Source organism: Carassius gibelio, chromosome A10, assembly GCF_023724105.1.
Source record: "Carassius gibelio isolate Cgi1373 ecotype wild population from Czech Republic chromosome A10, carGib1.2-hapl.c, whole genome shotgun sequence".
NCBI classification, from domain to species: Eukaryota; Metazoa; Chordata; class Actinopteri; order Cypriniformes; family Cyprinidae; genus Carassius; species Carassius gibelio.
In genome coordinates this window covers 6,115,078-6,141,357 of record NC_068380.1, presented here as the reverse complement: position 1 = coordinate 6,141,357, position 26,280 = coordinate 6,115,078, and the positions used below count along the sequence as shown (strand labels likewise).

General features: G+C 37.1%; 1 protein-coding gene and 1 pseudogene across 1 annotated transcript; both read right to left on the bottom strand.

The window, feature by feature from the left end:
• Positions 1 to 9,161: 9,161 nt before the first annotated feature.
• Positions 9,162 to 10,769, bottom strand: LOC128020630 (trace amine-associated receptor 13c-like). The gene is made up of 3 exons (XM_052607244.1): positions 10,707 to 10,769; positions 9,807 to 10,595; positions 9,162 to 9,203 (listed from the first exon to the last, which is right to left on the bottom strand). Exons 1-3 carry the CDS (start codon positions 10,767 to 10,769, stop codon positions 9,162 to 9,164), a joined length of 894 nt encoding a protein of 297 aa, XP_052463204.1.
• An 8,308-nt stretch (positions 10,770 to 19,077) lies between these two features.
• On the bottom strand, positions 19,078 to 20,114 carry LOC128020943 (trace amine-associated receptor 13c-like; annotated as a pseudogene).
• Between the last annotated feature and the right edge of the window lie 6,166 nt (positions 20,115 to 26,280).

The following is a 26,280-nucleotide window of genomic DNA, read 5'->3' as shown; positions in this document are numbered from 1 at the left end:
GCCTGTAGATTAAAGATGGATTAAATAAGTAGATTTTTAATTAAAGAAAGGGCTGGGAACATCAGTGAAAGCGTTAAGAACAGCACACATTTCTCTCCATGCCTGTGCCTTTCAATTTGACATGTTTACTCGACTTCTGAATGTATTAATTTATCAAACCTGTGTAGTAAACAACAAAGAGGTAATTAAATATTGAGAGGACCGAACTGATACTGTTGTTCCCGCATGGTCCTCAATACCTCCTTCAACCACACGGTGGCGAAAAAATGACCATGTTCCAGGATCAGAAATTAACCTCGGCAAAACGTCTCACATATTTAAAATGTGGGTGCAAAAATGTTGCCGTAGTTAATTCCTGTTATTTAATATTTTATGTATTTCAAAGTATTTTATTTTAAGTTTTTATAGTTGTAGTTTTATAGACCTAGTATTGGTAGTTTAGTATAATTTAAGTAAAACCGTTTGAACAATTTACAGCAAATGTTTCCCAGATGACTACAACTTTAATGGTTAAGTATAGCACTTCAAGTGTTTCATGAAATTATTTTTCAGATTGCCTTGATTCCAAGGTTTTTTTGCACCGATTAAGGCTGACATAAATGGAAACATCACAGTAAGTCTGAGAACGAAGTATTGTATTATTAATGTTTTTTTTTGTAAAAAATATAATTTCTTTCAGATTCCTTTGAAAATTTATTGAAAAGATTTCTGAATTTCTCCCATTTCTCACAAGAAAATTAAAGCTGTCTATGACTGTGAAGTATGAGACTCTCAGCAGATTCTGCTAATTGAGAAAAGCATCTATGGCTCCGAGTGGCCTTAAGTCGGAGCCACACTGGCACTTATGTGGTCTTTTGTCAAAAACACAATGCCTGCAATTTCCCTTTTATAGGAATGTCTCTTCAATGTTCTTATCTTTAAAATAATAAAAAAAATGAATCACTTTTTTTTTTTTTCCTAAAACATTAGTGCAAACAAGATATTGCGATATTGTACTCATCAATTTTGTAGCTTCTAAAAGAAATATATTATGTACAATGAATGATTTTCACCTACGTTTGAACAGTTTACTGGACGTCTCAAATGACTGGGGTTCATTCAGATTTTACTGCAAAGTCTGAGAGATGGGGAAAGAGATGAGGACAATCCTTATTTTATTCACATCAATATCAGTAAAGCCTATGACCAAGCCCTCGAGAGGTACCATGGCTGGATAGTCCTGAAGGTTTTCCAGGGGGGTGTTTTCAGTAGCTTTTGTGGGCATGGCAGGATGGCCATGTTAATTTGTTTTGCATGTTATGAGGCCCTGCAGGAAAGTATCTTCTAAATAGATTGTCTACTCTGTGTAAAATAGATTTTTTTAAAAACCCAGTAATCACAAACAACTGGGAAAGTCATTAGTATGTAAAAAGCTATGGCACTTTTTAATTTTTTTAAGTGATTGCTTACCCAGCATTTTGTTTGGTTCTGCTGTAGGCCTGCGTTATTCGCTGCCCCATGCCGGTCAGCATTTCTTTTGATAATAATGAATGCTAAATTGGACTACTTAATTTGAGACATCCTACAAAATATGTAATTTTTAATGGTGCACAGTTCACACACAGTATGACACACTTGAGAGGGCCTAAAACTGAGGTCACAGACTTGATGACTGTCTAAGAGCTTTTGTTGTTGTATGATAGTAGTCGTTTATGCTTGTATGAATGCAGCATACATGTTTTATTTATTTTTTGGTGTGGGTGGGGATGTGAGGATGTGCTGTTTCATGAAGTGACAATGCTTTATCTTCACTGTACAACAAAACAGCTTGTGTTGCCTGTATGTGCCAGTGTGGCACATATGTGCTGCTGACTGACATCACCGTATTAGCAAAGACCCCTGCCTGAGTGAGCTGCACACAATCCGCCATGTTTATCTCCATGCTAGAGCATTTAAGTAGTAGTAATAGTCCAGACAAGACAGATTACGAAACTGAGTGACTCAGTTTCTGTTGACATGTTCATAAGATTTAATAGATCCTAACAAGAGACACTCCTGAATTAAAGATTAGCTCTAAGTGTGGAACAGCAATTATAAGGGGAAAGATCGGAATATGGTTATGCTGCAAGTTAAAATCTGATTGGATCCTGGTCACTTGTTTCTTATTTCATGATAATAATAATAATAATATTAAAGGAGAAATTATTATAATGTAATGTAAAATATAATGGGTTTTCCAAATGGCAGTGTGGGTAGGCCTCTCTCAAGGCCCGTTGTTCAGTTTGTTTACTTTTAGTGATGTCAGAAAACATCAATGATGTGTCAACTCTGAGGACCAATTATAATTGTTATGATTTTATTTCTGCATGTATTATTGCTGTGGAGATGATCCTCCATGGACCTGTTCATTAAAGGTGTGAAATGCTGTAACACACACACACACACACACACACACACACACACACACACACTCACTCACTTACTGCACTGATGCAACAGTGCTTCAGACAATATCAAAGTATACGCTGACATAATCATATGTTTATCATAAACAGGCAACAGACAGTGTTGTCAAGTTATGATATTAATAAACAGTGTGTGCGTCTGGACCATATATACTAACACCAAACACACTGAAAGAACATGAAACATATATAGGCCTACAAACTGACTATCAACATGTTAAAAATAATAAGGCCTTGACAAAAATCTTAGTCGTGGAAAATACTGATTATTTATGCCATAAAAGCGTAAATGTAGTTTGTTAATTTCAGTGTACTCATCTTTACAATATAACAAATTATAACTTTTTTTCTGTTAATCTGCCTTTGGAAATTATATCTCTGAGATCCAGTGTTTTTACATCTTTTTACCTGAGACTGAGAACTGTACATTAGTGCGTGCTTTGGCATTTGCAAAAAAAAAATCTAAAATAAATCCCCACCTCTCTACAAAAGTCATGAATAATCAGTAAAAATGTCCATAAGAGAGGATTATGTCTCAAAAATTTTAACAGTTAAAATTTTAAGAGTTAAGATGCATTTAACTGATTTTTTAAATCAGCTGTAAAATAAAGCATAGATAAGAGGATCGACTCCTGCATTAGCATACAAGAAATGCAAGAAACGTCATTGTTGAAGAAAATATTTCTTTACCAGTAGTGACAGCTCTTATATACAATATACAGAATGGAATATAGCAAACAGTGTTAATTTCGTTGACGAAGACTATGACGAAAAATATTCGTCAACTAACCTTTTTCACGGACGAAAACTAAATAAAAACTAAATAAAAAGTCAGATATGATGACGAAAAACGTGACGAAATATAACTGACACTTTAGTCAACGAATAAAAATGAGACGAAAATATATGGGAGGGACGAATGGAGAAGAGATCCAATCAGAGCGAATCTTTGAGGGTAGGTTGATCTATGCAGAAGCAGCCGAGCCATTTTAAAAAGCCGCGGCAAATGCAAGCGCAACAGCTAAACAAACGCAGCAGCAGTTACACAGAAAAGAGAACAAAGATGAGTTTGCAGAAATTCGCACAGTTTCGAGGACGTTTTCATAACAGTTAAGTTGTTTACACAGGGAACTACACTGCGACCTTTTGAAATGTCATTGCGACCCAAATTTTTATGGGGTCGTAAATGTATCACTGATTATTTTGTACCTACTTATGTGTAATGCTATGTTTTAATATGAGCATTTATTAAAACAGAAATGTGTATTTTAAGAATACGTTTTATAACGTGCTCCGAGCATTCAACACATCAAGTTGGCTTCAGCCCCGTGATGCGGGACAGTTGAACTGAGCAGCTGGTTACTCGCGCAAGACTGAACCGAGCTCTCCTTCAGGACGTTTGCGTCCTCCTGCACGTGAAAGAAAAAATACAAATCGCATTTTAAATAAACATAAGAAAAAGAGCGAAAAGTGAAAGAGCTCAATTCAGCAGCGCGGTGTTCTGGTGTTCAGGGAGCAAGCAGAGACGCGTCTCAAAGTCTTCTTGCTTTTGTACCGACAACAAATACATACTAAATATGTCGAAATACCCGTCTTGGAAAGTGTGTTCGAAAAGGTCTGTAGTTATGTCTTCAGTGAAAGTAAAGAGTTGGAAAGAAATCGGATGTGTATCTTTATAATGGATGCATTTGTCTCTTAAAGTGACCGCGCCTAATTTACTAGCTCTGCTGTCAGTGTCTTTAATGTATGAAAATGAAAGTAAATCACTCACTGCTCTTGATTAAATTACTTTGTAGTTTTAACAAGAATTTATCCAAAGTCAATCCAAAAATCAGATAGAATAGATTATATTGTTTTACTAGTGACTAAAAAATACCAAAAAAAAAATAAATTAGGGACCTGAGCATGTTTTGCTTAAGTGTTTCTTTCTTTAATTGCTAATGCAACCTTTTCACACCACAGACTGAACCAAATTAAGCATTGCATCAGACATTATCAAGATGAATTTGTTGTTCTGACACAGTTTAACCCTGAGTTATTGTCATATTTTATTACCAATTTCTAAACTACAGCAAATAAACTGTGATATTGTAAGAAATGATGAAGGTGTCTGAATACATTTTGGTTTGATTGTGTATTTTATTTTACAGTGAAGACTATGCAGTGCTATTTTAAATGAACAAAAACAAACTTAAAAAAATGTAAACTTTGTGTAAATATCACAAATAAAGAAATATAATGAACATACAATACAAATATAATATAGGTGGTTGTCTATTTCAATAATACTGTACTTCATCTTGAAAGAATGTCATATGCATTGCATATAATTCAGGACGAATGCATATCTTTTTCAGAGAGCATGTATATTTTTCATTGAGAGCAGGCCTTATGTTTATTTTATAAATACCATTCCATAACAGACTGATGGAAACATTTAGTCAAGTCAACTAAGTTGACTTTGTTCTACTAAAAAAAAACTAGACTAAGACTAAAAGACTTAAGACTAGACTAAGACTAAAACTCTTATGATATTTAGTCGACTAAAACTAGACTAAGACTAAAACATTTCAGATGACTAAAATGTGACTAAAACTAAATGGTGTGTTATTCAAAAGACTAAGACTAAGACTAAATCCGAATTTGCTGACAAAATTAACACTGATAGCAAAGCAGATAAACTGTGACAATGATTCCTAATGTCAGAGCAGATTTCCTCTTCGCTTAACCCTCCTTTACACATTTACCACTCTTCATCAGAGAGTTTATAATTTTCATTTGCTGATGTACAATGTAAAATATCTTCAAATATAAAGCTATGATCATGGTGCAAGGGATTAGGAAAAAATATGAATATATCGATGATCCTTAATGGATATGGAATGTTTAAATAGCATCCTCCGTAGCACACACTGGCCTGTGCGGTGTCAAAATATCGGTAATTTATTGCAAAGGCAAAATTGCTACTGAAGCAAGTAAACCAACATATGCCGTATTTTCCGGACTATAAGTCGCACTTTTTTTCATAGTTTGGCTGGTCCTGCGACTCCTAGTCAGGTGCGACTTATTTAACAAAATTATTTTGACTTGAACCAAGAGAAATAAACTAAGAGAAATGAAGATGAGCGAGAGGGCACTCTATGCTTCTCAGTGTAGGCTTGTACTCAGGTGCGACTTATAGTCCGAAAAATACAGTACAGATGCCCATTAAAGTTTTGGTCATTTTCTTTGGTACAGTAAAGGTTGATACACAGCCACATAACGATCAACAGCAATTAAAACTAAATTACTGAGAGACACATAAAGCAACAGTCCGCTGAAGACTACAAAAAGTGTGTCCAAAGGACCAAAATGTCTCAATCAGAATTATGACCTCTATGGGTATCACAATAAGTCCAATAAGCATATCGGAAACAGCCAGAGAGAAAATAATAAGATTAGTTGGAGTGTGAAGCTTCTTGAAGCGAGAGATGGAGATGATCACCAACAAGTTCAGAAAAACTGTCCATATTGACAACATTAATATCAACACATTCATGATATTGTATTCATGACTGGAGCATTTTCCTTGATACATGATGAGTTGATGGCAGGAAAGCAGTATTGAATCTCATGATCCTCTGTCTCATAGACCATGAGTAAATCTCCTCCTGTTAGGAGTTTGTTCTGCTCTTCTTAATGTAATTTGTACAGTGTCTGGATCAGTGTGACCAACCCATCTCCTGCCCACTCTGAAGCTGAACAATGCCATAATTTTCTTTCAATAGTTTCAACCTTGGCAGTCAAATAGCTCATCTTAAGAGGCAAAACTTAAAAACATAAAACTGTATACCTTTGATTTTACATGATGTATATCCACACTAATAGAGTAGATGTAAGAATGTCCCAAAACACTGATTTATCAGCCAGTAAAGCATAAAAAACAAAATTAAATACTTTGTTAAGCATTGTTAAGCCCTGAGTCCCATCTCAAAAAGCAGGTTTAACTATTAACTACTCAGTTAAGGTGAATTAGAGGTCGATCAATTTTTTCAGTGTCATGAAGGTAGATTAGTTTAAATTGGTGTTCCTAAGTAATTCTACATCTCTGGCCAATCAATAAGTGCATTTACATGGACGCCTTTTGCTTCCATCGGATTGAATTCATTCTGATTGACTAATCCGAACATAGTGTTTACATGAACGCTGAATAAAGTGACCGGGTTGATGTGCGTGTTTACATATCACAAGCTTCTGATCGGATTTACTCTTTTGACATGCGCACACTGCATGAATATACAGAGTTTCCTGCTGCTGTCGCATACTGTTTTAAAAAGCACACGTGATATTTATCTACTTCGGGTCCTAATTAGGTAACGACCAGCACATGAACTGTTGTGCTGCTTAATGTTACTGAAAAAAAAGGTGTGAAAGTGTCCCTTCCCACACCCAAAACTAGCCGTCTGTTGATGAGAGTCTTAAACAAGGACTGGTGGGACGTGGTCCTGTTCCACTTCACATACGCTGAGTGAAAGAGGAGTTTAATTTTAAATTGGATCTGGCCAATTCAATCCGATTGACGTGTTTACATGTGTCATTTTTTATTCTGATTGTGCTTCTAGTCCTATTACGATCGGATTAGTAATGTCCATGTAAACGCAGCTAATGACTGGGTATATCACTGTTTTAAAACACATGAAAAGTTAATGATGTCTACCTAATGGATAATGTGAGCAATAATGATTAAAGGGAGAATAAAAAAGTGCTGCTCATGCTGATAAAAGCAATACATCAATCAAATCTGTAAAGGGTCTACTTTTATTTGAATACAGACAATAATAACAACAAAACTTTGTGCATTTATAAAATAAAGATAACAAACAAGGTGTGCTGTCTGCAGCCTTGGTCTGCGGTGATCTTAATTTACAAACGCGTCATTAAAATGAACCGTTACTCAGTGAATACTCAACGAAGAGACCTGAGAGATATATTTATAGAAACCTAAACGTCTTTTTTAAACTAAACAAATGCTACCAAAACAACGCGATGTCCGTTTTTCACGTTTCCCTTCATTATATCTAATACGACCACTCCTCCACGCTGAATGCGCTATTGAGATTATAATGTTTCACATGAAGCTCGCGGCTTGTAACGCCCATATAGAAAACAAAGCAGCGAGACTGTTCAAGTTTTTATTTATTTTACTGTTTGCTTTGCAATGAGAGTAATAAGACATAATTCATCCCAAGAAGATGCGCTGAGGACTACCTCAGGATTTGAGTTATTGGGGGCAGTTGTGGCCCAGTGGTTAGAGGGTCAGACTTGAAACCCAATGGTTGTAGGTTCGAGCCTCAGGTCTGGCAGGGATTGACAGTGGGGAGAGAGAATGTCCAGGGCTCCAATAAGTTTTGCCTGGAGAGTCACTGATCTGATTTTGTCCTTTGTGTCTCTTTGTAATCAGATACCTTTATATTTGAGGATTTTCTTTGTTGTACATCAGCAAGTGACGATTACAATGAGACACAAAGGACAAAATCAGATCAGTGTCTCTCCAGGCAAAACTTATTGGAGCACTTCTACTCCAGAGGTATAATAAATTTTCACCTTCACCATTGTCTTCAATTCGTAAAAATGTGTTATCTTTTACATGATTTATTAATTTAGATTTATATTAATTCATAATTACTGTATATACCGATGATTTTTAACATTTTGCATGAGTATTAATATACAATAATACTAAATAAACATTATTATATGATATATATTAATCTCATGAAATTAATAAATTCTGTACAACTATTTTACAATAATTCATGATACCTAAGGCAAAAATGTTAATGAATGCATATAAATGAACCTTATTGTAAAGTGCTTTTCATTTTAGAGAAAACTGCCAGAAAATGAGAAACAGTATCTCATAACATCTGTTTAATCTGAAGTGACTTGAATATTAAAGGATAATATTGATTAATGAAAGAATAGATTAACATAAATTCAGTAATTCAACAATTAAATGTAAATAAATGGCTTTGCAAAACTAAAAACACTTTAGGTATCTCACGGGGTCTCATGGGTGTAAATGTCTTTCTCTCTCTCTCTCTCTCTCTATCTCTCTCTCTCTCTCTCACACACACACACACACACACACACAGATGCAAAGTCCTTTTGTTTTGTTGTTTTATCAAGAAATTGATTATAGTGAACCCTGAAGCCCTGCCATGGATGTCATGGTTTGCTATTTATGAAATGTACATCTGAGGGTGCTGTTAACACCTGTGCTACATGCAGAGATGATTCTCATGTGCATCAATCATTCATTAAAGATGCAAAACACACACAACAGACTGATGCTACAGCTGCTGTTTCTACTGCAGAGTCAGTGATTTAAGAATTAACCTCTTAAGAACCTGCGGCCTAATATGAGCACATTCTATTTTTATGAACTTCTCTGAGACTGTATATACAGTACCACAGTTTTAAATCTGTTTGTTATGTACAGAGCATATTCAGGGCTTTCAGAGATACCAAATGATTGGATGTTTCACCATGACCACTCCCTCTCCTTGGTCTTCAAAAATGTCTGAAATTAATTTAATGACACTATTATGGAAATATAATAACATTAAAAGTTTTAATTAACATAATAATAATAACATGTAATTATCATTTAAATCTCAGATTTTTTAATTGTGTGTTATAAATCAACATTTCAGGAAAATATTATAGCATTTCAAATCAGAATGTGAAACAGGACATTGGTTTCTCATATGAGGACACCTGGAATAAAAACATGTTTATTAGGCATTTTGGGAGCTGCAACAAATTAACAGGGAAATATATTATATTTCAATATTCTATGAAATATGATATATCATTATGAAAATCTTGTCAATTATTACTCCCATTATTACACTTCTTTTTTCATTGCATGTTGCCCCAAAATACCATATATGCTATATATTAATATGCTAATTAGATTTAGTTTATAGATACATTGTATATAATAAGAAACCCCGTTTATGGCCATTTTACACACATTTTGCAGAAAGAAAATGTTTAAATTGAATCATTCCATTATAAAATAGTTGAGAATTATCTATATACAAAGTTTAAAAAAAAAAAAAAATCTCCTGAAAATTAAAAATGGTTTGATGATTTAAAAAAAAAAAAAAAAATCTTGCATTTGAACAGAGTATTATTATTAAGCAATGATACTCAAGGAAACAAACTACATAATATTAAAATGCATATAGTGTAAATTATAATTATTACGATTGTTTACTTTTATGACTTTATAACAATTGCAGTTTTTGTGAAATTTTTCTAAGAATGATGTCTTTATCAGTTTAATTACAATTGATGTTCTGTAAAAATATTTACCAGAGAGGATTCTGCCTGAAATATTTTCAGAGTTAAGATGAGTTTAACTGTCTTTTTAAACCAGGGGTAAAATAAAGCATAGACCATAGGATTCAGACTTGAGTTAATATACACGACCCACATCAAAACATTTATGGTTGTGGAAGAAACTGCTGATATGGAACAGATATAGTACGGAATCCAACAAAGCAGATAAACTGTGACAATGATTCCTAATGTCAGAGCAGCTTTGCTCTCAGATTTCCTTCTCACTGAACCTTCATTAACACATTTACCACCCTTCATCAGGGTGTTTATAACTTTCACTTGCTGATGTACAACATAGAAAATCCTCAAATATAAAGATATGATCAGGATACAAGGAAACATAAAACACAAGATCAGATCAGTGACACTCCAAGCAAAAACAATCATAACTGAGCACTTTCCAAAACACATGTTTGTTTTGTGCAAACTGTTATTAATTACAAAGACAGTGCTGTAAGTTGAGGAGCAAACCCAGCTTAAAGAGATGCTTATTAATGTTTTAGTCATGGTTATTTTCTGTGGGTACTGTAAAGGGTGACAAACAGCCACATAACGATCAACAGCAATTAAAACTAAATTACTAAGAGATGCCGAGAGAAGCATTGAAATAAATATTAAATAGACTCCACAAAAAGTGTCTCCAAAGTACCAACATGTCTCAATTAGATATATGGCCTCACTGGGCATCACAATTCCAATAAGCATGTCGGCCACACCCAGAGAGAGAATGATCAGGTTGGTTGGAGTGTGAAGCTTCTTGAAGTGAGAGATGGAGATGATGACCAGCAAATTCAGAAACACAGTCCATGCTGAAAGAATTGAAAAAAACACATATAAAACATTGTATTCAAGCCTTGAGCGTTTTCCCCTGATACATGAAGAGTTCATGGCAGGAAAGCAGTATTGAATCTCATGATCTTCTGTCTCGTAGGCCATGTGTGAGTCTTCTGTTAGGAGTTTGTTCTGCTCTTCTTAATGTCCTTTCATTTATACAGTGTCTGGATCAGACTGACCAACCCATCTACCACCCACAATGATGCTGAACAATGACATAATTTTCTTCCAGTAGTTTCAACCTTGGCAGTCAAATAGCCAATATTAAGAGGCAAAACTTAAAGACATAAAACTGAATACCTGTGATTTTACATGATGTATATGTGTTTGAGTTATATTATTTTGATCCAACACTTTCAACCTTGATGTGACTTATGTGGTCTTTAGACACCTTATTTAAGACGTATGCCAGTGGGTTTCAACCTGTAGGCTACAGTGTAGACACTGTATTCTTAAATATTAAGATATCCAGGGATGTACAAGAGGCAATGTGTATGTGTGCATTATACTGTAATCTTAAATATTAACCCATTTGTGCCCAAATTTTTCTGAACGGTTCCATGCATATAGTCATGTTAATAGTGTCTTATTATTAATAATTATATTCATCCAATTTTCTTTTTTTTTTTTTTTGCTCTAATAATTTGCTTTATAATTACAAATATTTTAGGAATATATAGTGAGTTTGTAACACATGCTTCTATTTTTTTAAACTCCAACAAGATGCTCAGAACAAAGTTTGTGCACCGTAAAACACGGAAGTGGTACATAACAATTTAACAGCACTTCCTGGACATTGCAGTGTCCAACTGCTTAATTTTACACAAAGCATTGTGTGCCATCCACCATGACAAACACATGACAGGGTAAAACATTTAGGAGCTGCTAGCTGCTCAGCTCACAGGTTTTCCCCTGGATGGCAGCCCATACATACGTAAATGAGACGTTCCCTTTCAGTTGTTCACATTCTACGTTATGTCAGAAAGAGACTGACGCATGTGGTCCCTTACAAAATGCAACGTGGCTGTCTTCCAGTGACCCGTGTGAGTGATAACACCCTGTCGTAAGGCCAGCACGAGTGAGGGCCTATAGCTTACACAGAATACACTGGGTAGCATATTCCAGCTGGACGTATGCTAGCAGGCTGCCTGCTCGTAGAACGACTTACAAAGGCAGGTATCAACCAAAAGGTGGTGATACACATGAGCTCTGAGGTACCCAGGCCCGCAGGATAGAAGATTCAATGACAGAGGGAAACACACATGCTACGAAGAGATTTACACACATGGGACTGCCCAAAAAGGGGTATCACAACACATGGAGGCACCTAGTCCCATACAGGGCTGACCGAAAGGGCATGCACACAATTGCTGGACATCAGCAGTGCTGGAAGAACCCAGGGTTCTGAACTGAGGAACTCACCTGAAGGGAATAGCGCACACACCCAGTCCATGGAGTGGAATGGTGCAGCAAGCTTATTGACACCAAGCACGTCCTTACTGGCCCAAATGGGTGAGTAACCGGGAGGACACGAGCTCTACACGGTGATTATAAAATCTTGCAAATATGTTAGGTGTCGCTCAGCCCGCAGTTATACAAATTTCTGTTAGTGAGGCGCCAGCTAGGGATGGGTATCGTTAAGGTTTTAACGGTATTACTACTCTTACTGATACTGTTTAACGGTCCGGTACTTTAACAGTATTCTTATCGGTACTTTGTGTTGTGTTACTTTGTGTTGTGTTAGGCAGTCGAAAACTTTGCATTTCTCTGTCTGCACATAATGCACTTTTGAAAGATGCTTTGACAGATTGCTTGTGTTTCCGCCCTTACATGCAAAAAATGTTGTAGTACTTATGACAACCAGCATTGTCTGCATCAACTAGTGAAGTATAACCACACTTTGGAGCATTTTACTGTCTCTGCCATCGTCACTCTTTGTATTAAGTGGGAGTTTTCGTACTGTAAGGGGCCGTTCACATATCGAGTCTAAAAACGCGTGGAAAATGCTAGGCAAGCCGCTTTCTGATTTTTTTTCCCAAAGCCTTCGGGCACTTGCGCTCCTGAGGAGTCTAACGTTGCTAAGCAACCATGACCTACTCTCTCCATGAAGACGTGAAAATTTCAGCAATGGATAAATGGATTTGCAGCACTAAAAAACTGATTGCAGTAGCTCTGCTACTAAATTAATTTAAAAATCCACATTCAGCTATCAGCTGTTCCTTCATCTTGGCTGAGCTTTCACCGTTGTTAAGGAAGAGGTGAGGAAGCTAAATGACCTGTGGTGCGCTTGCGGCATTCTGAAAAGTTGAGATTTTTTTAACTCGATGCGGTGCGGACGCACCTGAAAAATAAAACGAGCTTGAAGAGAAAGAACGACTTTCCTCAGAAGAATTGGCCAGGGAGGGGCTGTCGCAAGGAGTAAAATCCTGAACCAGGTCCGGCTGACCAAAGAGGCGCAAACCATGAGGACCTCCTCCTCGTCCTCCCTGATCTTGCACAATGTCTGTGTAAGAAAGATCAATGGGGGAATGCATACTTGAGCAGGTCCAGCGGCCAGCAGTGCCCCAGAGCATCCATGCCAAGGGTGCTCTCGGTCAGGGAGTAAAACAATTGGCAGTGGGGATTTTCTGGAGTGGCAAGCAGGTCTACCTGAGCATCTCTGAAGCGTTCCCAAATCAGCTGAACCGACTGGGGGGGGGTCTCCATTCCACGGGACAAGACTACAGCTCATCGGCTGCATGATTGAGCCTGCCCGGGATGTGAATGTCACAAAGTGACCTCAGATGCTTCTGACTGCACAAAAGGAGATGGCGAGTGAGTTGTGACATGCGACAGGAGCATAGATCGCCCTGACAGTTGCAGTGTTGTCTGTATGGACCACAACGTGCTTGTCCTTCAGCAGGGCACTGAAGCGGTGCAGAGCAAGCCATACTGCTAGAAACTCGAGGCAATTGACATGCCACTGAATTCGGGGGCCTGTCCAGGAGCCTGACGCAGCATGCCTGTTGCACATGGCACCCCAGCCCCTGGCAGACGCATCTGTTGACACCACAACATGTCTGGACACAGGTTCTAGGGGAACACCAAACTGTAGAAACGAGACGTCCAACAACAGGGTGAAGGTTCGGAGGGTGGCCGGAGTGACGGTCACTTGGAGCGTGCCATGTTGCCATACCCATCTCAGGACTCGGTCGTGAAGCCAGTGCTAAAGCGGTCTCATATGGAGTAAAGTAAATATGGAGGGGTGTCCCTGAGGAGGCTGGCTCGTCGGTGGAAGCCCACACGGTAATCCTCAGATCACCCTGGCCACCACCCGAAGTAGCCCTCTTACGAGAAACTATATACCTTTTAAGATAATCGAGTCTCGATCTTAACGGCGAGATGGTCATGTCCCCGCAATGAGAACATGAGTCATACACAAACGCAGTCTCAGCATGCTGAAAGCCCAGACACGTGACAGCGATCGTGGCCGTCACGAGGAGAGATTTATCGACCACACCCAGAAACACACAGGCGAAATGTCTTCTTTAAAAAGATGCAATTTCAACTTGTTTACTCTTTTAGTGAGAGAAAAAGCTCTTTAACTGGTGCTGAAGCGGGAATGCAGGAGCTGACTGCAGGAAACCCAGATGAACTGCTGAATCACACCTTCACACCAACACCAGCTGACTCGCGTGTAAACACTCCGGTGAAAGCAGCAAGCAATGTGCTCGGCTCCAAAGTGAAAGCTTGAATGCGAGTTGCTTGCACTGCTCCTTTTATACCCACTCTGCGGGGTGGAGCTCGCGATGCAAGTTCCGCAGACCAAGGTACTCTGTGTACCATTGGCTTGTTTTGTAACCACTCGAAGGTGATTGGGCTCTCGGGCAAGATCCCATTCATCAGTCTCTTTTTTACATAACGTAGATCATGACCGACTAAAAGGGAACTGGGGTAAAACAAATTGTTCCTTAGTGAAAACAGATTTGTATATATGTTTTGTAGTTCCTTTTTCAATACTGGGGCTTTAGAATCTTTCATTCATGAGTTTTCCATTTTTTTTATAAAAAGAAGTAACATTTATTTTATTTTATTTTTTGTCTAATTAAATTATATTTACTAAAATAACCATGCACAATAATGTACAATACCTTTAAATTCCTGAAAGACAATAATTTCATGATACCCTGAATAAAAATAAATCTCTCTCTCTCTCTCTCTCTATATATATATGTTGTGTGGGAATCCTGGCTTTTAGGACGTCGCGAAAGATTTGTCCACACACACACACACACACACACACACACACACACACACACACACACACACACACACACACACACACACACACACACACAAAACACCTCATAACTGTATATAATTTTTTTTTTTTATAAGGTGCTGAATAATTTTTGGTCCCAATTTTATTATTATTATAATTATCAATATTATTATTATTATTAATCAATTTCACTAGTGGTCCACTGTATGAAGAATTTTGGGGTATAATATGTCGCAGTTCACTTTATTTTGCTATACTCACCTGCATAAATGTATTATAGTGTCCTGCCCCTACTAGTAAAAAAATATATCTTGTGTCTGAATAATTGCTGGTTTGAATGTGCATAAATTCTTGGTAAAACTACTAAATGCTGTTTTATAACAAAGTTCGGGAGGAACAGTCGCAGTTCATTAACCTGATTAACACAAGTGGAGACCAATCAGTAATCAACTCATGGCAAGGTATAAATAACAGCAGAACCTATCTCTGTTCATTGACGGTTTTCAGCATCCCTCCTCCACCCCATTTCTCCTCACTTATAGATCCATCTACTCTTACCACAACCGGGGGGAGTACTCTGGGTTCGGGCCATATCCCGAGCTCGGAGCCCTCCACCCGGACAGCACGCCAAATACGCATATACTTACGGTATTAATATACGTAGATGTGAACTCGTGAAGTAATTCAGTCAAGAGCAGTGTGTGATTTTCTTTCATTTTCTAACATTACAGCAGCTATATATAGCTAAATTATGCGCGGTCACTTTAAGAGACGATGAATCCATCAAATATAATACATGTCAATTTTTTTTCTAAACTTTTTACTTTCACTTAAGACATAACCAACAGTTTTTTTCGAACATACTTTCCAAGACGGTATGAATTTGACGGTATTTGTATTTGACGGTACAAGAGCAAAATAAGGCAAATTCAGTGTTTAGGCATTTTGAGACACCTCTCTCTACATGAGCTCTGAACACCAGAACACCGCGGTGCTGAATTGGGCTCTTTCACATCCTTTTCTGTTTGTTTAAACTGCGATTTGTATTTGTTTGTTCAGGTGCAGGAGGAAGTTTGAGGAGAACTTCACAAAGGAGAGCTCGGTTCAGTGACGCCACTCTCTCGAGCGCTAACCACTGTTGGGAACGTTACTTAAAAAAAATAATTAGTTATAGTTACTCACTACTTGTTCCAAAAAGTAACTGAGTTAGTAACTGAATTACTCTATAATAAAAGGAATTCGTTACCAGGGAAAGTAACTATTTGCGTTACTCTGTAAAGAAAAAAAAAAGTTGCTTTATGTCAAAGAATTTTTTTTTAGCAGTTTTCACAAGAACTGAGTAGATGAGTAGAACAGACAGGTGTTTGTACATAACTTTCGATATTTATTGCACGTCATGGGCCACTAGCTTTGTAGATTTGTGTGTCACACATGTACATGTACACATTACATGCACGTTCTTGCCTTTGACCACAATGAATTTGAAGTAGCGCTTATATCTCCACCATGAAAATGCCAACTTTTCATCGGATTGCTCCTATCTCGCCATTTCTGCTGCTGCTGCGAATCTCTGTGTAGCTGTTGCGTGTGTGTTTGTGTGTGTGTGTTTGGCGCCGCTGGCGCTGGCGCGTGTGCCGGCATGTGTGTAAAGACACTGGCTCTGATTGGCTACCATGAAACACATGACTTTGCCTTAGCCAGTCATAATCGCTTATCTCATTTTTAACCCACCTCCACACTCGCTGTGTGAGCCAGGGATGCGTTCGGATTGCATAGTTTATTAAATCAATGCATAGTAACACACTGCATTTAACTTTCAGTAATGGTACCGTTCTTTTAAACGCCGTTATTCCAAACACTGGCGCTAACCGAACATAGCGCGCGAGTAATAGCTTCTCAGTTGAGCTTTTCCGCGTCTTGTGTTTCAATGCTTTAAACTCTTTTTATTGTTTAAATCGGCAAGTGGCAAGGCTTAAAAACGGTAAGCTTTTGTGACCACAAGCAACAGTGGCCTATCAACTGTCCTGAATGTCTTTTTAGGCTGGCCTCAGCCAGACGGTTGAGATCGCCTGGGACACCCATAGACAGTAAAAGAAATGGACACAGCGACCCCATTGGAACTCAATTGAGATAAGTGAAGCCCATTTTCAGCGTTTTTTAGCACTTCCGTTTCGACTCAAACAAATTTTCAATGTAGGAAAAACCCTGAATGTGCACCTGAGGGTGCTGTTAACGCCTGTGCAAAAATGATCCTGAAGTGCATCAATCATTCATTAAAGGTGCAAAACAATCATAAGCAAACAAAAAATGGGATCCAGGAGGTGGAGAGTGGTAGGTTTAGAGCAGGGGTAGGCAAGTTCGGTCCTAGAGAGCCGCAGAGTTCAGCTTCAACCCTAATCAAACACACCTGAACAAGCTCATCAATCCATTCAGGATTACTAAACTACAGGCAGGTGAGATTTTTTTTTTTTTTTTTTTTCAGGGTTGGATCTAGGACCGAACTTGCCTACCCCTGGTTTAGAGATATGTAAAGTGGGAGAAGTTGGTGCACTATTGTAAAACCAGTGTACTTACATGGTAACTCCTCAGCAATTGTCCACTTAATATAATGTTTAACATTCTAGACATCAACCACTTACACTGTGGTAACATACTATGTACACATCTAGTTACTAAGTGCACAGGTTTTAGTGCCACGTTGTAAAGTGGGACAATCAGTCCACTAAAATAATCCAAAAGAGGCGTATAAACTTAAATAATAAATAAAATGAAAATTGTGTTAGCTGTCATAACTATTTAATTAGTCAAAGCATTTGATTAGAAAAAATTGTTTGCATTTAATTTTAGCATTCAATTGAATCATAAAAATTCAGCCTACATGAGGTGATGTGCAGGAGTTACAGTATTAATTTATTCAAATCAGTTTATATGAAACAATAAATATTACTTCAACTTACTTGAAAAGTTAGAAAACTAAAGTAGGCTTTACCTTTGTGTGTAGCTCCAACCATTTCATCCCTTTTGGATGAATCTGAAGTTACTTTGTTTCAGATATTTTAATCTAAGGTGTACTGTTAGCCATTTTAATTATTCTCTTTGTGATGGACCACCATAATATACTTGACACTTACACAAAGTTTTAATTCACTGTCCTGTTTGGATATGTTTACATGCACATTTTTGGTTCAATCGGACTGAATTCATTCCGTTTGATGAATCTGTATGTAATGTTAACATGAACGCTAGATAAGTGATCGGGCTGATGTGCAGGTTTTTTTTAAAAATGCGCTTTCTGCACAAATAGTGAAAGTGACATATAGATAATATAAAGTTTCTCAGTGTTTGCACATAAAAACCACTCTCACAGCAGAATTCATATTTATCCATTTATGGATAAATATACAAATAAATTATTGTGCTGCTCGTATTTATCACACCAAAAAAATAAAATAAAAAAAAGACTTATGTGTTGCCTGTGGATGATTACCCAAAACCAGATGTCCTGCTCCAATTCACAGAATTTTATGACAGGACACACATTTATACAACACTTTATTTATAAAAGGAAAAGCAGCTCGTTCCGTGTGTCATACGTCATAATGTTATTTCGGCATCATTGTCATTCTTTCAGTTTCTGGTTTCAATCCAATCAAGGTTTTACATGCACTCTCAATCATATTAGAAGAGGAATAAACCACCCGCTTCAGTTCGATTGAAATTTAATTCAGATTGAGCTCAATCAGATCGCTAAAGTTGTTTACATGAAGGCTTTTCAGTCTGACTGAGCCATCAATCCAATTACAAATAGATTATTTGGTTGCATGTAAACATAGCCATTGTGTCTGTCATTATGTTTTTGATTTATATCAACATAGATTCAGCATGACTGATAAAAGTGAAGCATAAAGTACATAATATCCATCTTTGTCATCTATTCCATTATTTGAAGATTTGAGATTCAATTTTCCTAGGCTAAATCAAGACAACTGAACATTTTGTACATCAGATATGTAAAGTAGCAATGATAGTCGAAACAAACTATAATATTAAAGTGCAAATTATAAATATTGTGATTATTTACCTTTATGACTTTATAACAATAACAGTTTTTGTAAAATTGCTCTCAGAATGATGGCTTTATTAGTTTAATTACAATTGATGTTCTGTAAAAATATTGACCAGAGAGGATGCTGGCTGAAATATTTTCAGAGTTAAGATGAGTTTAACAGTCTTTTTAAACCAGGGGTAAAATAAAGCATAGATCATAGGATTCAGACCTGAGTTAATATACACAACCCACATCAAAACATTTATGGTTGTGGAAGAAACTGCTAATATGGAACAGATATAGTATGGAATCCAACAAAGCAAATAAACTGTGACAATGATTCCTAATGTCAGAGCAGCTTTGCTCTCAGATTTCCTTCTCACTGAACCTTCATTTACACATTTGCCACCCTTCATCAGGGTGTTTATAACTTTCACTTGCTGATGTACAACATAGAAAATCCTCAAATATAAAGATATGATAACGATACAGGGAAAAATAAAACACAAGATCAGATCAATGACTTTCCAAGCAAAACTCACCATAAGAGAACACTCTCCATAACAGATGTTTGTTTTGCTTGAAATGTTAAAATAACCATTACTAATTACAAAGGCAGTGCTAGAAGTTGAGGAAAAAACCCAACTCAAACAGATGCTTATTAATGTTTTAGTCGTGGTTATTTTCTGTGGGTACTGTAAAGGGTGACAAACAGCCACATAACGATCAACAGCAATTAAAACTAAATTACTAAGAGATACTGTAACAAGCAGCCCTGTTATTGCCAAAAACAGTCCACAGAAAGTGTGCCCAAAGTACCAGCACATCTCAATCAGCCTCGAGGCCTCTATGAGCATCACAAGTCCAACAAGCATGTCGGCCACAGCCAGAGAGAGAATGAGCAGGTTGGTGGGAGTTTGAAGCTTCTTGAAGTGAGAGATGGAGATGATCACCTGCAGGTTCAGAAACACAGTCCATGCTGACAGCAACGAAGAAAAAAAAACATATACATGATATTGGATTCATGTTGGGAGCGTTTTCCCTTGATGCATGATGAGTTGATGGCAGGAAAGCAGTACTGAATCTCATGATCCTCTATCTTATAGGCCATGAGTGAATCTCCTCCTGTTAGGAGTTTATTCTGCATTCCTTAAAGTCCTTTAATTTATACAGTGTCTGGATCAGACTGCCCCCTCTGATGCTGCATAATGACATTATTTTCCTTTAACACTTTCAACCTTAATATGACTGATGTGATCTTTAGACATCTTTGTGTTGTGAATTTAACATGCATTTAGGAATAACATGCTTGGATACAGCACTCTGTGAACAGCCAGCTTCTTTGGCAATTAATGTTTGTGGCTTACCCTCCCTGTGAAGGGTGTCGATGATTGTCTTCTGGACAACTGACAGATCAGAAGTCTACCCCTTGGTTGAGTAGCCTAGTGAACCAAACTGAGAGACCATTTTGAAGGCTCAGGAAACCTTTGCAGGTGTTTTGAGTTTGGCATGTAACCATATTGTAATTTGTTGATGAGTGAATTGGGAGGTTTTGTTAAATCTGAGCCAAAATCATCTAAAAAAAAAAAAAAAAAAAAAAAAAGACTTCAGTCTGTGTGCAGTGAATTTATTTAATACACAAGTTTCACAATTTTAGTTGAATTACTGAAATTAACTTTTCCACAACATACTAATTTATAATTTTTTTTAAATCTAATGCCTTTTCCCCCTGCTTGTTTTGCAATCACATATTTTGTTATGTTGACATATTAAAGTTTTAGTGGAAAAAAATACTTTCAAACAGTCATCGTTTCTGCCAAACACCATTGTTGCTAAAAGAGCAGGCTATAGTTGATACAGTTGAGATTGAAATGACAGAGACAAAGTAAAAAGTAAAAGTGGAGAAAAAAACATTATCTATTTCATGCACAACTTGAGTAAATTATAACAGGTAAAGCTGTCAGCTGTGTGGACATTAACAATATTGTTAACAGTTCTAGTTCATAATCATACTAAAAAGGCTTTTTTCTTAACAAGATCTTTAGTCTAAATGCTGTGTTCTGTTAATGTGTGAACTTCATATTATTTGTAGTTGTAAGGGGGCTGTTCTAGGTGGGGATTGAACCCGGGTCTGTTGCGTTCAAGGTCACTGAGTTAAAGGAATAGTTCACCCAAAAATCATAATGATGTTATTAATAACTCACCCTCGTGTCGTTACAAACCCGTGAGACCTCATTTTATCTTAGGAACACAGTTTAAGATATTTTAGATATAGTCCGAGAGCTCTCAGTCCCTCCATTGAAACTGTGTGTAAGGGCTACTGTCCATGTCCAGAAAGGTAAGAAAAACATCATCAAAGTACAGGCGCGCAGATGGCACTAGGGATGGGGGGGACATGACCCCCCCAGATTCATAGTAACCAGATCCGTCCCCCTCACTTTCTCAATGAAAGGTTCTATAGGTAAACAGAGGATTAATCTGAGTTTCCACGATGTACATTAGTCTAAGTAGAAGCGACCCGGCCCGCCGCTCCTTTAAACGTGTAATAAACAATTTTTGAAACACGCTTTTGACCGCTTTGTCTGACCGAGTCCCAAAACACACTTGTAGCCAATCAGCGGTAAGGGGGCGTGTCTTGTCCTGATAGCAAGAAGAGTGCGCTCAATTTGAGTGCACTGGACGCATATTACATTACATTTAGTAATTTAGCTGATGCTTTTATTGAGAGAGATGGCGGATAAAGAGGTAGGACCCGCCTAAATATCAGACCAGCTTTCCAATGGTGGAGAGAAACTCAAGGATTGAGAAGGGCTTGAATCGGACGCCGAGGTTGATTTGTTTCTTTTTGATAGGTGAGTAACGATTTTGCGTTGTTTCACACAACTTATCCATGTTGGCTTTTGTTTGAATATGCTTGTGTGTCATCTTCGCTTGTTTCCGCGATCGTTGTTGCTATGGTTGCGTATGTACGTGTGGGGTAAAGATTTCAAAATAGGGGTGATGCACGGTGGCCGAGAGAGCTCAACTTCACAAAACACATTCAAATAGAAAAAGCACCAACAAATTAAGAAAACCTCTTCATCAGTTTGACAGCACACGTGCTGCAAATACTCAACACATTGATATACAAAAAACAAGCTACAAATGCTCACAACACAAATACAGAAACGCTCTGCAAATACTCAAACCAAACTAAATTACCCCAACAAAAAGAAAATTTAAACAAGTTTTTTTTTTTTTTTTTTTTTAGTATTGATTACCATTTTTATGACCATATTTGTACAAATACCATGGTTAAACTATGGTTATAGAAGTAAATCCATGGTAAATTTGTTAACGATTACAGAAACCGTTTTTTTGTTTGCTTTTTTTATATAATAAATTTATTTATTCATTAATTCATTTCAATAGTAAAACCACAGGCTATGGTTAGTTTTTGTAAGGTAAGCCAGCTTACATAACCTTTCACAGGTACAGAAATTGTGTATTTAGTCAGCTTATTTAGGCTAATAATATCCATAAAGCTAAGGAAACGTATGACCAGGATTGTTAAAATAAACAAAATATATTTTTTCAGAGTAAACATTTATAAATTATGTCCCAGCCACATTTGTCCCTTTACGGTGACCCCAGGGTCCTACGAATAGCTGGTAGCTGCCTCAATTGTGCCTATAGCTGTAACCATAGTGATCATATACAGGTGCATCTCAAAAAATTTGAATGTCATGGAAAAGTCCTTTCTTTTTTGTAATTTAATCCAAATAAGCAAACTTTCTTATATTCTAGTGGCATGAAGGCGATCAGTCTGTGGCACTGCTGAGGCGTTACTGAAGTCCAGGTTGCTTTGATAGAGGCCTTCAGCTCCTCTGTATTGTTTGTCAGATGTTACTTCTCTTCCTCTTCACAATAAACCATTGATTCTCTGTGAGGTTCAGGTCAGGTGAGTTGGCTGGCCAAACAATCACAGTAACATGGTCAGCAAACCACTTGGAAGTGTTTTTTCACTGTGGGCAGGTGCTATCGTCTTACTAGAAGAGGAAATCAGCATCTCATTAAAGCTTGTCAGCAGATGGAAGTGCTCCCAAAATCTCCTGGTAGATGGCTGCATTGACTTGATAAAACACAATGGAGTAACACCAGCAGACATCCCAGCACCCAAATCATCTCTGACTTCAGAAACCTCACACTGGACTTTGGATTCTGTGCCTCTCCAGTCTTCCACCAGACTCCAGACCTTTATTTCCAAATGAAATGCTAAATTTACTTTCATCTAAAAAGAGGACTGTGGACCACTGAGCAACGGTCCAGTTCTTTTTCTCCTTACCCCAGGTGAGATGCGTCAGACGTTATTCTCTGGTTCAGGAGTGGCTTGGTTCTAGGAATGTGACAGCTCTGGCTCTTTTCCTGAAGACGTCTGAGTGTGGTCTTGATGCACTGACTCCAGCTTCAGTCCGCTCCTTGTGACCCTCCCAAGTTCTTTAATGAGCTTTTCATGATAATCTTCCCAAGGCTGTGGTCATGCCTGTTGCTTGTGCACCTTTTCCTACCACACCTTTTACTTCCAGTCAACTTCCTATGAATATATTTTGATACAGCACTCTGTGAACTGCCAGCCCTTTCAGCAATGACCTTCTGTGGCTTATCCTCCTTGTGGAGGGGGTTGATGAACTTCTTCTGAACAACTGTCAAATCAGTAGTCTTTCCCATAATTGTGGTTGCATGTTCTAAACTAGCCCAGGAGGTACCCTGTATTTATAATCAAAATTTACCAAACTAATCAACCTCAAAATAGAATATAAAAATTTTTGAGATACTGATTTTTTAAATTTTCTTAAGATGTAAGTCGTAACCAAGAGAATTAAAAATTTTTTTTTTATATATATATTTCAGATTGTGTGAAATTAATCTAAAATATAAGAAAGTTTGCTTTTTTGAATTGTTACAAAAAATAAAGACCTCGTCTATGACTGAGCTGGTGATTTTTCTGGACTGAAAAATTTTGACTGCTGGACAGCTTGGTTCCCCCCTAGTTAAAAAAATCCCATCTGCACCCCTGTCAAAGTAGTCCATGTGACATCAGAGGGTCAGTTAGAATTTTTTGAAGCATCGAAAATAAATTTTAGTCCAAAAATAGCAAAAACTACGACTTTATTCAGCATTGTCTTCTCTTCTGTGCCTGTTATGAGAGAGCTCAAAACAAAGCCGTTTGTGATATCCCGTTCGCGAACGAATCATTTGATGTAACTGGATCTTTTTGATCCAGTTCACTAAATCGAACTGAATCGTTTTAAACGGTTTGAGTCTGTTCTCAGGTCTACTATGTTGTGTTTTTGTCATTCCTCATTCCTAGCTCCTGAGTTGGATTTATCCCTGTGTCTTGGGTCTAATAAAGATTATTTTGTGTATTCTACCCTCCAGCAGCGATCGTGACAGAAGACCTGCCCGAATAAGACCCGACCTGACCGTTTAATCCATGTGTTCCCTTCATTTTTGTTTCGTTTTTGTCTACCATTGTGTGTTGCTATATCCATACCAATAATATGAAAACAACAGTGTTACAACAGTGCTAGCATTTCAATCACATTTGCTGCTAAGAATAGATGAGTACATCTGTAATATGTTTAGGAGCATGTGAAAAAAGAAAAAGAAAATAAAACCTTAACCAAGTCCCTCCAGATTTTTAAGTCTTAATAGTCATAAATGACATAACAAACATCTTAATTATACTTTTTAGAGGTCTTTATTGTGATTATAGTGATTATACAGTTTTTATGGTGACCACTCTGATACTGCTCTGTTGGTCACTAGATTCTGCAGGAAAATGTGGAATGTGTGACTGAGATAAATTTACTACTATTAGACTGTGTAAATAATGATAATGATTGGATGATAACATTCTTTTAATCATTAATAGGTTTTGTTAATGGTCACCCAACTCAGTGACAAGTTCAAGTCAGACAGTTTAATTTACTCCACAGAACCTATTCAGTATAAAATAAACCAAATAACAGGCTGGTAGGTAAAATAATTGTATACCAAAATTAATTTCTTTAATAGCAAGTATAAACATTTATTAGACAAATATGAACAATTGTGCAAATATGAAATGTGCTTACCTTGAACTTGTACACAGCATATTTAACTACTTATTTATTAATGTCTTTCAGGTATCATGAATGATATTATAAAACTAATTTCAATCAAAGTGGATGCAGGGTGAACTATTTTAAGAATTAAGATGTAACTGTGTGTAGGCTTCTCTCGAGGAAGTGGGTTGATTTGTCATATACATGGATTTGTCTTTGTTCAGTTGGCTTACACTTTACTATGATGTCAGAAAGGTCACTGAGGTGAAAATTCGGAAACACAATTATAATTGGTATTATTCATGTTTTGCATGCATTATTGATGTTGAGATGATCTTCCACTGAATATTGTAATAAATATGTGAAATAAAAAGTAGAGTTCCTCAGATATTGAAAATATTTATGATGTTTTCAAATTACAAACTGGCTAAAGATATTTAATTGAGTTAATTGCAAGCAGCATTGCGATGGATGAGACGCTGAAGAGTTGGAATTTAAATAGACTGCTTGTGATAGGTGTCAAGACTGGATTGGTACACGTCAGGCTAACTGTCAGCTGATGTGAGCTCAACTGAAATGGCCTACCTGAACTAACACAATGCTAAATAATGTTTTTGATTATTGTTAGTATTTATGTCTACTGAAAGCCATGACAGGAACAATAACAACAAAACATAGGACAAGGATCTATGGTTTAAACATCAGTTTGTGCTTTATCAGTAAAGAATAAAAAGTGTGTGTGGGGGGGATCATAACAACAATTATGATCTATTATAAACTCTGATTATAATCTGTAAAAATGTTAATGATAGAGGATGCTGTCTGAAATATTTTAAGAGTTAATATGTGTTTAACTGACACTTTGAACCAACGGTAAAATAAAGCATAGACAAGAGGATTCAGGCCTGAGTTAATATGCACAACCCATATTAGAAATCTTAATATTTTGAGAGAAATTACTGTATTCACTGTAAGAGACAAGATGTAGTATGGAATATAGCAAAGCAGATAAACACTCACAATGATTCCTAATGTCAGGGCAGCTTTACTCTCAGATTTCCTCTTCGCTGAACCCTCCGTTACACATTTACCACTCTTCATCAGAGAGTTTATGACTTTCCCTTGCTGATGTACAACATAAAATATCTTCAGATATAAAATTATAATCACAGTACAAGGAAATAGGAAAGACAAGAACAGATCAGTCATACTCCAGGC